This window comes from Pelobates fuscus, chromosome 4, assembly GCF_036172605.1.
Source record: "Pelobates fuscus isolate aPelFus1 chromosome 4, aPelFus1.pri, whole genome shotgun sequence".
NCBI lineage: Eukaryota > Metazoa > Chordata > Amphibia > Anura > Pelobatidae > Pelobates > Pelobates fuscus.
This window is the reverse complement of record NC_086320.1, coordinates 124,363,106-124,379,315: the sequence shown is the minus strand read 5'-3', so window position 1 is coordinate 124,379,315 and position 16,210 is coordinate 124,363,106. Positions and strand designations below refer to the sequence as shown.

The window sequence follows — 16,210 nt, the reverse complement described above, 5'->3', positions numbered from 1 at the left end:
ATTCAGCACGATGTCCAGGCCATGCCCCCAGAATGCTCTTTTAATTCTAGGCTTCTGTTAGTTTTTAGAGATATTTAATTTGACAAAACATGATACAATTTCATTACAAATTTTATTTTCTTAAAACCCTCAAAATATTTTTGGTTATGAAACTAAATAAAACAGGATGTCCATTTAATTTCCAATGAGAAGAGGAGAATAACGATTTTACTTATCTCCAGAGCAGAAGAATATTATTTTTTTTGTTACATTTTGTGTAATGAGCAAGATTTTCCACTTTTCTGGAAACAGTCAACTATTCTCCATAGACTGTTTGCTACAACATGTATTTATAAATTGATATTGTTGGTAATGTCATAAACCCTTCTCTCATTTTGGCTTAGCTCAATTCCCACGCACCCTAGCTGATCGCATTTTTATGTAGTGATTACTATGTGATATTTAATAGGTATGTGTTAATATAGTTGTAATGTATAGGAGGCTTGGCCAGTAAGATCCATTACCAATGAGCTGGAATTAAACTCAGTTGTTACACTTAAAGTGGCAGTGTAAGCACCATAACCTAGTTGTTATAAAGGAGTTACCTGGCACCATCCTACAGTAAATAGTCAAGTCATTTTTGTGCAGTTTGATATTTACCTAGGCCACCCAGGCACATCTGCAAGTGTCAGGGCAGAATTCACTGACTGAGAACAACAGTCAACACTTTTCATCCAAATATGGATGAAACTGATATATTGGCTGTTAAGTATAGTGTCTTAGAACTGGGAAAGCCAGGCTTGAATCCCGGTCAGACTAACTTACTGGTTAGGTATAGATAACAATTATCTATTTATATCCTCTGGAAAACCAGCAAAAACATACAATGCTATTGAACTGGATGTTGATTGTTTAGAACAGTGGTAATGTCTCTTTGGAACTAGGAAACCTAGGTTTGAATTCCACACAAACCACCTTACTAGTAATTGTCCTTGTGCAAGACATCTAATGACATATCTCTGCGTGCCTCAATCTTCATATATTGTAAGCTCTTTTGAGGTGGGCATTCTTCAGCCTTAAATATACCCTTTCAGTAGTGGTAATGTTGGTGGTAAATAATAACAGTATTGCAGAAAATATAGCACAACCTGGGGACTCAGGTAAGTGTCAAACTGTTCATAACCTCCAGGCACCATAGCCACTACAGTCGACTGTGGTGATTATGGAGCTTAGACTGCCCCTTAAAGGTAACATTGTAGTAAAATCCCCGGGTAACAAAATGTACACATTTTTACAATTGTTGCTTGTTAAAAGAAAGCGTATAAATGAATGAACACTTTATTTTAAAAATATATATTTTCACCCAGTTGTGTTTATTATATTGTATATTATAATATAATGCTATGTCGCTCTTTGAATCGGGTACCTTCTCTTTAAATGTTAAATGTCTGTATAACACACCATAACATGTTGATACAATTTATATTTAAGATGACTTGTGCTCTTGTAACTTTTTTCTTTTTTTTTTCAGGTTAGCAGATCTTGGGTTAGAACAATTTAATCTGGCTGAGCTGTTCACGCGCATATTTATCCCAACTTCTTTTTTGTTAGTGTGCATATTACACCTTCATTATTTTCATGACCATTTCCTCCAGCTCACAGACCTGAAGGCTGTAACCAGCAAACAAGACAACACTATTTACAGGTAGGAAATAAAATGAGAACTTTTGCTTGGCATTTTGGCATCTCCTGTGCCCTGATAGGTTGGAGTTAACTCTGATTGGTTAACCCCCATAAGGGGAATACATATGTGGGCTTGCCTCATACAGGGTGATGAATGGGGTAAATGCCACTTATTTGACCCTTCCCAGTATTATTACGGTTCAGGGAGACTTGACTTTTTTTATTTATTTATTTTTAGTGTAATGATTTTGATGTGCGTTTCAATGCATAGCAGACAGTAGTACATTGAGCTGGAAGATGTTAATTCAAAATTGACCCTTTTGTAGTTGCTCTGGTAATTTATTGTTATGTTCACTTATTTTGCATTTTCAAAACGGTAAACGCTGTGTGCTGATAGGTATTATTAGTAGCAGTAGACATGACCAGCAAGCACATGTTAATGCAGGGGTTAAATTTGGAAACTCAGTAGTAATAGTTTGTGGCTGCTAGTATCTAATGATTGTTGTTATTAATTACAGTTTACAGCAAATATGTAGCCACAACTTTGGATCCACGTTTTTAATTCGTGGCAATCCTCTTAACTATGTACTGAATGCTAATTGGATTCTTATGAGAAGAGGTCATGTTTATCAGTGTCACACATCTACCATTTGTTACATGATGTCATCTTATGTGAAATACTAAATATAATTTTTTTTTGCTGCAAATTCATCTCAACTAACTTTATGACTTTACTCATTATGACTATTCATGCTTCTCCTTTGTGTCTTATATTTCATCTTATCTAACCATTTCTTTTTCTCTCTTAATACATTTGTGTTGCATGCATTCTTGTGCCTCCATCTCTCATCTCATAGTCATGCCAAAGTTAATGGTCGTGTATACCTCATAATAAATAGGTGGGTATTCAGATGTTTCTCTATTGTAAAAATGTAAAAATGTATACAAATGCATATATGGGACAATCACTGATATTATTATTATTATTAATAAACATCTGTACATATTTATTTTGCCTGTGCATGTGATCTACAATGAATTTCCATTTAGATGTCCAGTTCTCGTTTTATAGGTCATAGCTTCAGAAATGAACTTTGGTGTGGACCATTGTTCTGTACACCATGAACTTATGATTTCCTGCTTTAAGTGATAGTATGGTCAAAATGTTGCGACATTCTGAAATATCATGTTAAGGAAACATTGTAATAATTCAGTATACATTTTAAAGCTATGCTGGACTCAAAAAATAAAAACAAAACATACTTTAATAAAGTAAGCTTCATATTAACATTTCTAACATTAAAGAGTGGTTTTTTTTGTTTTGTTTTTTTATTTAATAGCTGAGTGATCCAAGCTATGTTGAACAATGTTTAAAAACTACAAATTATTCAGTGAAAGAATGTTAATGGTAATATTTACAGCATGCAATTTCTTTGAATATGCCAGTTACTTTAGTGTCAGATGTAATTAATGGAGACTTTAAACATACGTGTATGTGTATGTTTTATTTGTTTTTTAAGAAGCTAAGAAGTAAATGATAAATCAATAGGCAGTAGAAGAAACCCTGTTGTAGAATGCGTGCGTGTGTTGTCTGTGATAGATAGAAGTGTCCACAAACTCAGATTTCATTATCACCAGAGCATTTTTCTAACTCTTTCAGTGATTTCAGTAACTGATTGAGGGGAACATGTATTATGTGTTAGTAGATTCCCAGCAAGACTAACAACTTATCCAGTATTACTGATGACTTATACATACTAAGATTAGATGCATCCTGGCATAGTCCATTCTAATCATTGTCTGCATCATGTCTGCCAGGTATCTGCACAGATCAACGATGGACATTTATCTGTTTCCTGGTAGATTATTCATACAGGAACCATTGTTTCAAGTTACTAACTTGCTAAGGGAGTATTTGACAGATGACGAGCAGCAATGTGCTTGGCTGTCTATTTAATAAATAGTGAATTGTGGAAAAACCGAATAATTAGCAAAATTACGTTTTCTTAATGCAAATATCAAACCTGAAATCGCAGTTTGTTCTTGTGTTTCTACAAACGGCAATATTTCACTATGCAGGGTTAGCACAGCACCCAGACTATTGCCATGAAGTGGTCTGTGTGCCGTTAATGTCCCTTTATTTGATTAAAATAAGCTCTGGAAATTCAGGTAAGCAAAAATGGATGCTAGTTCCAAGAGACAGAATTCCTGCTCCAGCCCATTTTAGTCACTTTCTTATAAACTACAACAAACACACAACATAATAATAATAATCTGTTTATAGTGTTTGTCCAACGTCTTCCCAAAATATGTCACGTATATTTGTTTACCCATTCTTGACTGCGCTTTTTCCTAAATTACATGTGTTCATGACTGAGGCCTTTTTGGCACTTTTGCTATGTGTATGTTCCACCATAATTTAAATATTTTCCTTTAATTACACCCCCATATATATTATATAGTTTTGACAGGGTAGATCCTATCACCAGTTGCATAAGTAGTGGTGCTGTATCCGGTACAGTGGCAGTCGCAAATAGGTTAAGCGCAGATTTAACGCCTAGGTTTGGGCATTAGGGCAGATCCAGAAAAATATGGTGCATTTAAATGTCCTCTAGCCAATCAAACTTGGCACACACAAGCCAAATTTGTATAAACTTTTTAAAACCTCGGGTGTTTGTTTTGGCATGTTTATGTGAACATTCAGAATTGCTGTCGGCTATTCATGTATTTTACACACAGAGCCATTTTAAGAAGTATTCATTTTAGATGTATTACCTTCCTCCTTCACTATTTATTTTGGTTACTTTGTTTTCAGTCCACATTCCTAATGTTAAATAAATGTTGTTTGCTGCAGTGACACTATTTTTAATCATACAATAAATATAAAAACTGATTCCAAAAATCTTGTACAAAACAGTAGCCTGTAACACTTACCAATTACCTTACTGTTGGTGATTATTAATAAACATTGTTTATTTGTTTGGTATATATTTTGTATGGTTAACAATAGAGTTTAGTTCAATATTTTTCTTACCAGAGCTAAAAGTCTGCATATTGTAGAGAAAAGCAGAGCTATTGTGCAACCCTAACCTTCTTAATTGCACAGTTAGGCTTTACCCATTAAAGTGTATCATTCTCTGTGGTTCCTTGGGTGATATGTTAGTCCAAGCAGACATCTGAGTTTAATATGAAGGCCTTAAAGGAATACTACTGCATAATTATAGGACCACAAGTGTCCAGGTGTCCCAGCATTGTCAGTAGTCCAAAAGTCAAACTGTATCAGAACGCGCTGCCTCCACTGCAGCCAACCACCCAGCCTGAAGCTCTCTGCCCAAGCTAAGCCTTGCAGTGCATGGCCTAGCTAGCTGGCTGAGACTGATTGATCAGCTGATGCTCTCAGACAATGAGTTGGCCCAGCACTACAGAACTAAGCTCAGGAGAGCTAAAGGAAGCTCCTAAGCATGAGCTTCTGGCTCTCCCAAAGACCGCAGAAAGGCACGGAGCAGCATCCTGCAGACCCCAGGACATGACATTAAGTGCTAGCTCACAAACATTGAATTTGCAAACCACTCAAAATTATTTGAAATAATTCTAAATACTTACCTCTTTACCCCAGAAATACATCATTTAATGCATAGACTGCACACAAGATACACATGGATTCAATGTGTATATGTGCTTTGTCTGTTTTGCATACAAAACACAGGAACAACAAACAAGATAACATCAGGGAAATTTGCCACACCATACAGAAAACCGTTTAACAGTGCTGAATTGAGGAGCCACTGGGGATTGTCACAGAAAGCAGACATTTATTCATTGTTGATAGACTGTATAGTCGTTTTACAAGCCTTGCCTTGAGATCCATGTCTTATTGGTGTAGAAATAATAAGTTTGCCATATTCTTCAAACAGAGTTTTTTTGAAAAGCCTGCCAGATGCCCAAAGGAATCCCTAAATTAGAAATAGGAGATGACTTCTCTAAAGTTTGAATTGTGAATGCAACAATTTATTAAAAGACAGGAAGGGATGAATTTGATTTCTGCCTTGGACGTCATTAAACTACAGGGTGACAGTTTGAATCATTAAGATTACAAAGACTACGAAATGTCTGAACAATATATATATTTTTAAAATGTTATTGTGTACAACATCAAATTTTGTATGTACATAAGGTGTCTTTTACGAGTAATAATTGTTCTGAGCTTCAGTATTTTAAAATATACTGTGTATTGTTATGCAATTATACAAAATTATAACTTATCACTGCAATATAATATTACTGAGCATTTTGGACAAAGTAGTCGAGCTGGTAAAATTGCTGAATTCTTCCTAAAACCTAAGATTTGCAGTTTTTATAACTCCCAGCCAATTCCAGTTTCCTGTGTTTATTTGGAGAAGTTCTAACCCCTTTTTCTACTGTGTAAATCGAAACCTAAATGCATAAATAAAGTAACTGGTATAGTCAATATATATGTATAGTTAAAGGGCTGAAATATTACCATGATGTGTTAAATGAAAAAGATTACTTAGGTAAAGTGATAAGATTTTTCCAGGCAGGTTGCATGCTTTACTCCATTGCCTTTTATACTTATCTCATATAATATAACTTAGATAAATGGAAAATCTATGCAAATACATTATAGAATGTTCTATAATTTGCAATAGTAAACAAGTAAAATCACACTTGTTAGTGCATGCGGTAGAGTAGTGTGATATAGTTCTGGTAACATCATCATAAACAATGAGTTCAAAGGTTGAGTGGTTTATAAATGTCTCAAGCACCCCAAGATGGCATTATTTCCCCCAATGCATGCTTCACTGTTATCTACCTTTTATATTACACTATATTTGTAGATCAGGGCTAGTGTAAGTGTTAAGGTATTGTAACAGTTAATGGTTAGTGTTAGGGTACCGTATGGGTTAATGTTTAATGTGTTGTGTAGGTTATGTAGGTTATGTAGATGTACAATGCAGTGTTAGGTTAGTGTATAACTTAAGGGGACCTTGCTGTAAAGGTGCCACTGCTGCCTGAGATTTGTGTGAGTTGTAGTTCCAGGTTGCAGCTATTTCAAATGCAATCATTAAAATGTTGGCGTATACTGCTTTCACTAATTATGTCTATCTGAGTTTGGATACGCAGCACAGTGGATAATCCATGCATTATACTCATTCATTACTTGAAATAACTGCACAGATGATGTTACCATCCCTGCACTACGAGATTATAAAACTTGATTTGCTTTGGGCTACCATTTTCGGATTATATTGTCATAATTTGAACCATTAACCAAAGTCCAAAATTTCTACTGTCTAGTTTGCAGAGTCACTGTAGATCTGGGTAGCCAACAAGTAGTTCTCCAGCTTTTATATAACTCTCCATAATGCCTTGGGCTCCACAAGAGTTTGTATTAAGTGATATATGTTGCATGCTCTTCATACAATTTATATCATATCTTTTACCTCTCCTATTCTTACATTCCTTTTCTCTCTCTGTTTTAATTGCTCTTGAGCAGCATCAAGAAAAAAATTCCAATGCAGCAAAATGAGTAAGTGCCATGATATGAAGCTATGAAATGCGTCTGGTATGACATGCTGTCATTTCATGCTTCAACCTCTTAAACTCTGATCATTTTTCCTATGGGGAAAATATCAAGTTTAAGCTTTAATATCACTTAAAGTAAGATTTAACAGTCCCATTTATAAATCTTGGCACACAGCTTGCAGTATTTGTATACTGAACATTATTAGGAATATTTAATATTGCCTATGCAAAAAACAAAAGAAAAAATGATTATAAATAGGATGGCGCAAATGAGAGAAGGATCTTAGTACATGCAGCAACCAACAAAAACAAATCCTGGTAAAACGATTTGAACATAAAATAACTTACAGTAGTGATGGTGCGCAACAACAAAAATCGTATTCACTATGGACCTCTTATAGAGAATGAAAGTAACCCTGTGTACATGAAATTAGGTGATTACAGAGTGGAAATATTATAAATAATTGAAAAACAAACAGTGGTTGTGGTGAAACAAAACACAATCTGTAGGTATACTTGCAAACATGGAAATCAATCTGACACCTATTAAGGAGACAAAAACAGAAAGAGAGCTCCTAGTGCAGCATAGTAATAGTGCAGCATAGTAACTTATAAAAATATAGAATAAAGCAAACAGAGGTGCCCTTTAGGTGTTACACTCACAAGATTGGAGTGGTAAAAGCACCACTCGTTGCTATAGAACTCAGGGAGCATCAGCCCCTAGAGTGCGTGGGATCCGTGGAAAGGAAGCTTGCAATCCGGATCTCAGGTAAGTATACTTTATTAATAGCAATTTAAAAACAGCAAAACTTGTTGTGGAGGTAGTCAGTCTGCTCACCAGCCTCAGGAAACCGCAAAGAAAGTTCCATATACTCATGTAATGTAAAAAAAATCTTCCGGCTGCTATCCTGGCTGCTGTTTCTGACTGTCTCCAAATCACTTCCTGGTTCCGGGTCCGTACTGCATTTCGATCAGTTAGCACTGGGATCAGCAGTGCTACTAATAAGAGACTTAATTTGAACTTTGAAATGTTGATGAGAAAGTTTGGTATGATTTTAAAATGGTTGGTAACATGGACTGGTGTATATAAGACACAGGACAGTGGGAGGAAGCATCAGCCGTTTGACAAAGCCCTGTGGGTGGGGCGAAATGCATTACGGACCCGGAACCAGGAAGTGATTTGGAGACAGTTGGCAACAGCAGCCAAGATAGCAGCCGGAAGATTTTTTTACATTACATGAGTATATGGAACTTTCTTTGCGGTTTCCTGAGGCTGGTGAGCGGACTGACTACCTCCACAACAAGTTTTGCTGTTTTTAAATTGCTATTAATAAAGTATACTTACCTGAGATCCGGATTGCAAGCTTCCTTTCCACGGATCCCACGCACTCTAGGGGCTGATCCTCCCTGAGTGCTATAGCAACGAGTGGTGCTTTTACCACTCCAATCTTGTGAGTGTAACACCTAAAGGGCACCTCTGTTTGCTTTATTTTATATATTTATAAGTAAATTACTATGCTGCACTAGGAGCTCTCTTTCTGTTTTTGTCTCCTTAATAGGTGTCAGAGTGATTACCTTGTTTGCAAGTATACCTACAGATTGTGTTTTGTTTCACCACAACCACTGTTTGTTTTTCAATTATTTATAATATTTCCACTCTGTAAACACCTCATTTCATGTACACAGGGTTACTTTCACTCTCTATAAGAGGTCCATAGTGAATACGATTTTTGTTGTTGCGCACCATCACTACTGTAAGTTATGCAAAAAACAAAACAAAAACAAATATAAGTACTTTTTATTTTGCCTATACATTGTTCCCATTGGAAGACTTTAGAACCATAATAATGTATTAATTCTGCCAACAGATTGGTACACCCAGAAGGGAGTTTACCTGACTTAACCATGATGAACTTAAATGCAGAACCTGAAATGCTAGAGGAGAAACAAGAAAAACAGCTAGAGGTCTATGCAGCCGAAAAAGGCCACGTCCAGGATTCAGATGATGAGTGGAGCAAAGAGTATGATAAAGGAAGAGATGATCCTGATGAGGAAGAAGTTGAGGAAGAAGAATCAGAAGAGGAAACAGCAGGTAATGAATACTAAAATATAGGAAATAGGTTTCCATTTAGAAGACCAGTATAGTTTATATGTCAGCTGATGACCCCATTCTAAAAGAGGCTAATTTGCTGTTTTTTTGCAAAAAGACACAGTAACATTAATGACCGTGCAGTGCGCTATTGCATGATGGGCCTGTGACTGCTATTCAATGTTATATAATGGAGAGAGATTGGATAATGAATTGGAACATATGTTCCTGTGGCCCACCACAGATTTTTCTTGCCCTGGCCCCCTTCAGGCACCTGTGGTTCGTTCTCCTACATTGTCATACTGAGGCTCCTCAGTGTCATATTTCACTTTCAGCACAGTTGTATTACAACTTCGAGGGCACCGATATCTAGTCCCACTGAGGTTTTAAGCGATCATGCTCATTACTTCTGTGCTCATCCACCTTATTGGGACTAGATATAGGTGCTCTCAAAGGCATGGGAGGGATGTGTTAGAACTTTGAGCCATTACTTCCCTTCATCATTATGGAGTTTAGACATTCACTTGTTATTAACTCAGGCTGCTAACTGAACTTTTTTCAATGAATCTTCCTAGCATTGTCTTTAGCTAACTGTGTAAGGGTTTAGGTCAAGACTCTGAGACCTTTTACCTTTTGTCCTAGTGTCTCATTTCTACTGCAGCAATCTTGTACTGCAATTGTGATCACAGCTGACTCAGGCAATTTTGTTAAAATATCAAATTAACAAACTTCTTTATCTTTTCACTTAAGAATTGGTGGTCTAGACATTGGGTGTCTTCTTAGCACCAAGTTAATCTACAGTGATTACTCTAATAGTTAAGACCTAGGCTTTAGGTGCCGCTTTAGCAACAAGGGAATTTACTGGGATTACTTTAATAGTCTAGACCTAAGATCTGGAATATACTGTCCGGTTGACCGTTATCACATCTACTATTTCAGTTAGCATATGGACTTCGGCTACTTCTTCTATCTGACACATAGAGAACCCACCAGTGTATAATTACTATTTCATATACACTGCAAACTAACCGTTTAGGTTTCATCTCCCTTCTGTTATTTACTGTCAGTACTTCTCTGTGCTGTCTCTTGCGGCTATATACCCTCACACAGACGTGTGCAGGGTTATATCTATACCAGTATTAGTTCCCTAACAGGTTACATTGCTACCCCACAGCAACCAGTAGTATCATATTCTAAATCGGCAACTACTATCAGAATACCTTTCCTCAGATTTTCTGTAGAGACAGGTCTCTACGAATTTTTTATTTTCTGTTTTGCCGATCAGACCACTCACCTGTTGTACAGAAGCACGTTTGTAATATACTAATAAAAAAATATATATTTTTGATTTTATTTCCCAATATATGGTGATAAGCTGACACTCTTATTAGAGTTTATCTTTTCCCAGTTTTTCCCCTCCTCCCCTCAGGTACACTATTTATTGTTTATTCATTTTCAGTTTCTATTTGGGGTTATCCCCCTATCCCAGTGTACTATTTTTTGACCTTAGGCTCATTCTCTTCTTTTTCTTACATAATATTAATAGTTTAATATCCACATTGACTAAGGTGGGGATTTTGTAATTAAAGAAATGTACGTGTGGGAAGGAGTTGATTGTAGTGTTCATAAACCCAAACAGTAGATCCACAACAGCACAAGAAGATCTTTGAAAATGCAGCCACAGAATAAAGATTTTTACTATGGGTATGCTCAACAAATGTTTTTATATTTAATAGAGAGTATGTGATGTAAATATCTGTATGTTTATCAATTTGGAATTGTTTTTTTTGTTTGTTTTTTAGATTCCAGAAACAAATGGCATTTAGTAATAGATCGCTTAACAGTCCTTTTCCTAAAGTTTTTGGAATATTTCCATAAACTTCAGCTCTTTGTTTGGTGGATTTTGGAACTTCACATAATAAAGATAGTTTCTTCATACATCATCTGGGTCAGCGTGAAGGAGGTAGGACGTTTTGCTTTGTAGAAAATGTAATTATTTGCAACATTCACAAAGGTTAGAATATTTGATGAAGGGATTAGTGGTCCCTCTTCTTGCTATAAAAAGTACTCCACTACAAAACTACATTGAAACATAAACTTCATTGATTATCATACGTACACCATGTTTTTATTTTCCTCTCCATTCATCAGAGTACTAGAGTTGACTTGCAGTATGATATGCCACCTTTACCCTTTTTTTTGCATGTACCGACTTCCATGAGCCAACACAATAGATTATTTTGACTCTGTCTATTACCTAATTTTTTCAAATCTTTGTCCAAATAATTTTCAAGGTGATTTATTGATTTATGATCATATTTTTATCTTCCTTGCTAATATTGCATCTAAGGGAGTGAAAAAAGGGCTATGTGGGAAAAAAAAACAACTTATTTATTATTTGTGCTTTAGCACCAGAAATAAAGTGACACAGCAGTGACACTGCTCAGTTCACTGCTATTTAGAAGTTAAATAACTTTTGTTTCTGTTTATGCACCCTTAGCCTCACTCACACAGCCAATATAAAATTTGAAAAAAAAGTTTGATTTTCAGTTAGATTTTACAGCACAGTGTGTTTACTACAGAAGCTTTTATCTCCTCTTCTATTAATTCAACTTTAAACACCTACATGCTATAGCAGGCCATTAACAGGCTCCTACATGATGTAGCAGGCTATTAACAGAACAGGTGATAATACATTTTTAATTAAACGCTCTGTGTAATAGAGAAAGATTTAAAATAAGATATCACTTACAGAAAGTGTGTAGGGAGTCACGAGTAGGGGTGGTGTGGCTAGGTCCGCATAATCAAAGTGATTTAGTTTCTAAATGGCAGAGAATTGAGCAGTGAGACTGCAGGGACATGAAGAAACTCCCTTAGCTGAGAGGCATGTCTAAGAAGGCATGGTTTTAGGTATAAATATGGTTTGAAGTATTGTAATTTTATCTTTTGAAATTTCCTAATTGAATGAACATTAAATGATTTTAAGAGACAATATTTTGTTTCAGTGTATTACTGATCTATTTTGCTGTAGGGGGGAGATTTTTTCATTTTAGTTTAATAGAGAGGTTTAAGAGGAATCTGTTGACATAATGTGCCTATGGGAATAAAAAGTAAAAATAAAAAATCAGTACAGAAAGCTGAAAGCTAAACCTAAAAGAAAATGTAATGCTAAATGACTTAATATTTTGTGCATTACAATGCTAACAGCTGTATAACATCAGAAAGCAAAAAAAAAAACAACACATTTTCAAGGCTTTCATTGAGTCAAAGAAAAGAGATATGACTTACACAATAAACAGATAAACAGACAATTTGTGGAGCTTCACACAGTTAGAGCATTCCAAGCGTTTTAGGCCTGACTTAACAAATTTTAATGTAGCAGAGATGCAAAGTGCTCATTGTGCTGCAATCCCGAATGCTACGCAAAAATACAACTCAAATAAATTTTTCCCATACAAAAAAATATGTTATGTGACCTTATTAGCTGAGAGAACATCTGATTGTTACCCTTTGTAGCGAAGCAATAGCTATACGTCCCTCTGGCTTCTTGGGACATTTGGAAGTAAGAGTAATATACGTATGACGCATATTGCATTCTCCCCAAACCCCAACGACTGTATTGTTGGAATTTTTTGTCCTCATCCTTGTTTCTTCATATAACATTACTTTCATTGTCTTTTTGTGCGTAGGTATCTTTGCTGAATTATGTGTTTTTAATTGCCTGGGCGTTTGCTCTACCCTATTCACAATTCCGACCATTAGCATCCAGTGTTTGCACTGTTTGGACATGCGTGATTATTGTATGTAAAATGTTGTACCAACTGTCATCCATTGAACCTCTCAACTTCTCTGTCAACTGCACCATTGTGAGTACCATAATGTTAATATGACTTTGTAAAAATGGTTAGATTTTTTTCTTTTTAATATCACATTTAGGCCTTTATTTATTATTGTTGGATACGCTTTCCATCTAATTAATATTTTGTGAGAAACTTTGAAATAATTGAATACTATGAAAATTATTTACATGTTTTAATCTTATTTTTTTACATACTTTTTTTTTATTTATACGATAAAATACTTAAAAATACCAAATGTGCTGAGAAATGTTTTGTGATGCTCTTTTACAGCCATCTCCTAATCAAACCAATGTGGATCCTAAAGAACTCATGACCTCACTTCTGTACAACTCATCTATTGATCCATCAGGATGGGTAGGACTAAAGAAATCGGAAACGTCGCTACTTGCTTACTTAAGGGTAAGTTAGATTGTGTGTATTATTTACATAATATCAATTCAACCCTTTTGTGTTGTTCCACTGCTTAAAAAAAACAAAAACCAACAACTAGATGTACAAACTAATTCTATACACAACGCCGAATGTAGCAATGCCAAATGTAGCAAATTCCCATCAGTCATTTGAGCAAATATCTGCTGTTGAGATACATAACATGTCCTTATAGCATCTCATTGCACATTTGTGAGATCAGATATGGAGTCTCTAAGTCTTTGACTTCTAGCAGACAAAGCCACCAGGAGCTTTAGAAAGAGATACAGTTGATAATTTCCCTTTCTCCGCACAGACACCACCACCATATAAGCGGTCATGTCACCTTGGAATTCTTTAAAAGCTAAAGTATGCACTTTTCATGATTTCCAAACCAAAAACTTAAATAAAGTAGATTTTAATTGCAATATACTTTAATTTTATATATGTTGACGTTAAAGTCTAGTCCAGTAATAATAGTTATTTAAACTGATGTTTCTTTCTGTCTTTTTTTTCCTTAAAATAGAATAATTTACTAATGCTGGCCATTTTAGCTTTTGAAGTAACCATATATCGACATCAGGAATACTATAGATGCCGAAACAACATCACTGCACCTGCTACTAAAACAATCTTTCATGATATTACACGACAACACTTGGATGATGGACTTATAAATTGTGCCAAGTATTTCATCAACTACTTTTTCTACAAGTTTGGGTTGGAGGTATGATTTTACAGAAGAGCTGCCATAATGCGATTTGCAAGCACAGCATTAGCAAAAATTTAGCACAGCTTTAGCACAATATTCACCTTATTGCATAATAAATAATGACATTTGTGGATACATTTGCATATTTTGGTTTTTTTTTAATTATTATATATCCATCCATTATATTATATATATATATATGTGTATAAATATATATACAGAAAGTGCTACAGTTTATTTAAAGCTTAACAGAATTAAAAAATGAAATGTTTACTTTATCTTAAAAAATGTATTTTAAAAAAGAGTTCTAAAAAACAACAACAATCTGACAGAAACAAGCACACTAACACTAAACATAGAAGCACACTATTCAGAATGTGTCCTTTTCCCCATTTAAGGATAGTGTTAAAGTTTAACGTTATTACATGTCCCATTTTGTATAAAACCGTGTGTTTGACCCAAATTTCCCATGCTGTTTTCTATGAATTTCCATTGGTAAGAAAGATGTTACGTTTCAGATAGGTGAGGTATCTGCCCTTTTCCGAGCAATTAGAATCCAAATGATATTGGTAAGATTCTAATAAAGGTGCAAAATTAATTTTCATTATATTACTTATATGGAATAGGTCATGTATTTCAATTTACAACCCCATGATAGGCATATCTACTTTGAGCTGTTCTAAGATAACTTTTTCCTCTCACATGCAGACTTGCTTCTTACTGTCTGTTAATGTAATTGGCCAGAGGATGGACTTCTTTGCCACGATTCATGGGCTAAGTCTGTTTGTCGTATTGTACCGTCGCAGAAGAAAAGCCATTGCAGAGTCCTGGCATAGGTACTGCTGCTTTCTTGCTTGTATTATTACATTCCAGTACTTCATATGTATCGGCATACCTCCAGCTCCATGTAAAGGTAAAAGATCATTTTGTAATTTCTTCTTTTTTTTTATTTTTCATTATACAATGTTTTTTATTTCAACTAACTAAACCTAGCACAAACTTTTTCTTTTTTTATTATACATTTTACTTACTTTTTGTCTTTGCAGACTACCCTTGGAGACACTACGGAGCCAATTTTAACTCCAATTTAATAAAGTGGTTATACTTTCCAGATTTCATTGTCAGACCTAGCGCCATATTTCTTGTCTGTAAGTATGTGCTGAGGATTACATTCGGTTTTATTAAATATTCCACAATGCTTGCTACATGGGTTTTATGAGAAAATGTAAAGAACTGAGCAATGGGAATCCCTGACATCACTAAATGTATATTGCTTTAAACAAAAATGGTTTCAAATACGCTTGAATTAGAGTTATGTAATGTGAAAAGTCATACATGTGGCTTCTAGTCCATTATTCTACCATGTGTGCAACATACTCATGAGTTCAGATTAATAGATACAAACCATTTCCTGTGTTTTGGAGGCTAAAAGAAATGATTATGCTGGTTGGTTGCTTATCTTCAAATTACATTTATATCCAACGTCTCTAGTTATTAAACAATTGACTTGTGGAAAGCAAACAAATTATTATTGGATCAGTAGAGTTCTCTAAAGATTTTTTTTCCACTTTGCTATGAGTCACTTCCCTCCTCCGTTAGATGCTCACCCAGTCTCCACTCCTTCAAATAATCATTGTAAAGTGTATCATTTAAACTGTTTATAGCTCCCAACTGATTACTCTCTTGCAACTGTCATTAGTCTAATACTGTCCTTACCTTTTGTGTCACTCTACCCCACTCCCTCTAGCATGTAAGCTCATTGAGCAGGGCCCTCAACCCCTCTGTTCCCGTGTGTCCAACTTGTCTGGTTACAACTACATGTCCGTTCGTCCACATACTGTAAAGTGCTGCGGAATTTATTGGCGCTATATAAATAATAACATAATAATAATAATAACCTATGACTTGCTAAGTCAGCTGTTAACTCACCCCACA

General features: G+C 35.3%; 1 protein-coding gene across 1 annotated transcript in view; it reads left to right on the top strand.

Moving 5' to 3' along the window:
- The window catches only part of PIEZO2 (piezo type mechanosensitive ion channel component 2), a 409,694-nt gene that overhangs the window by 302,059 nt on the left and 91,425 nt on the right, over positions 1-16,210 (top strand). The window contains exons 17-25 of the mRNA XM_063451573.1: positions 1,511-1,684; positions 2,520-2,561; positions 9,075-9,298; positions 11,098-11,258; positions 12,985-13,161; positions 13,426-13,554; positions 14,090-14,290; positions 14,984-15,188; positions 15,322-15,423. Coding sequence (XP_063307643.1) covers positions 1,511-1,684; positions 2,520-2,561; positions 9,075-9,298; positions 11,098-11,258; positions 12,985-13,161; positions 13,426-13,554; positions 14,090-14,290; positions 14,984-15,188; positions 15,322-15,423 — 1,415 coding nt within the window. The remainder of the gene's footprint in view (positions 1-1,510; positions 1,685-2,519; positions 2,562-9,074; positions 9,299-11,097; positions 11,259-12,984; positions 13,162-13,425; positions 13,555-14,089; positions 14,291-14,983; positions 15,189-15,321; positions 15,424-16,210) is intronic.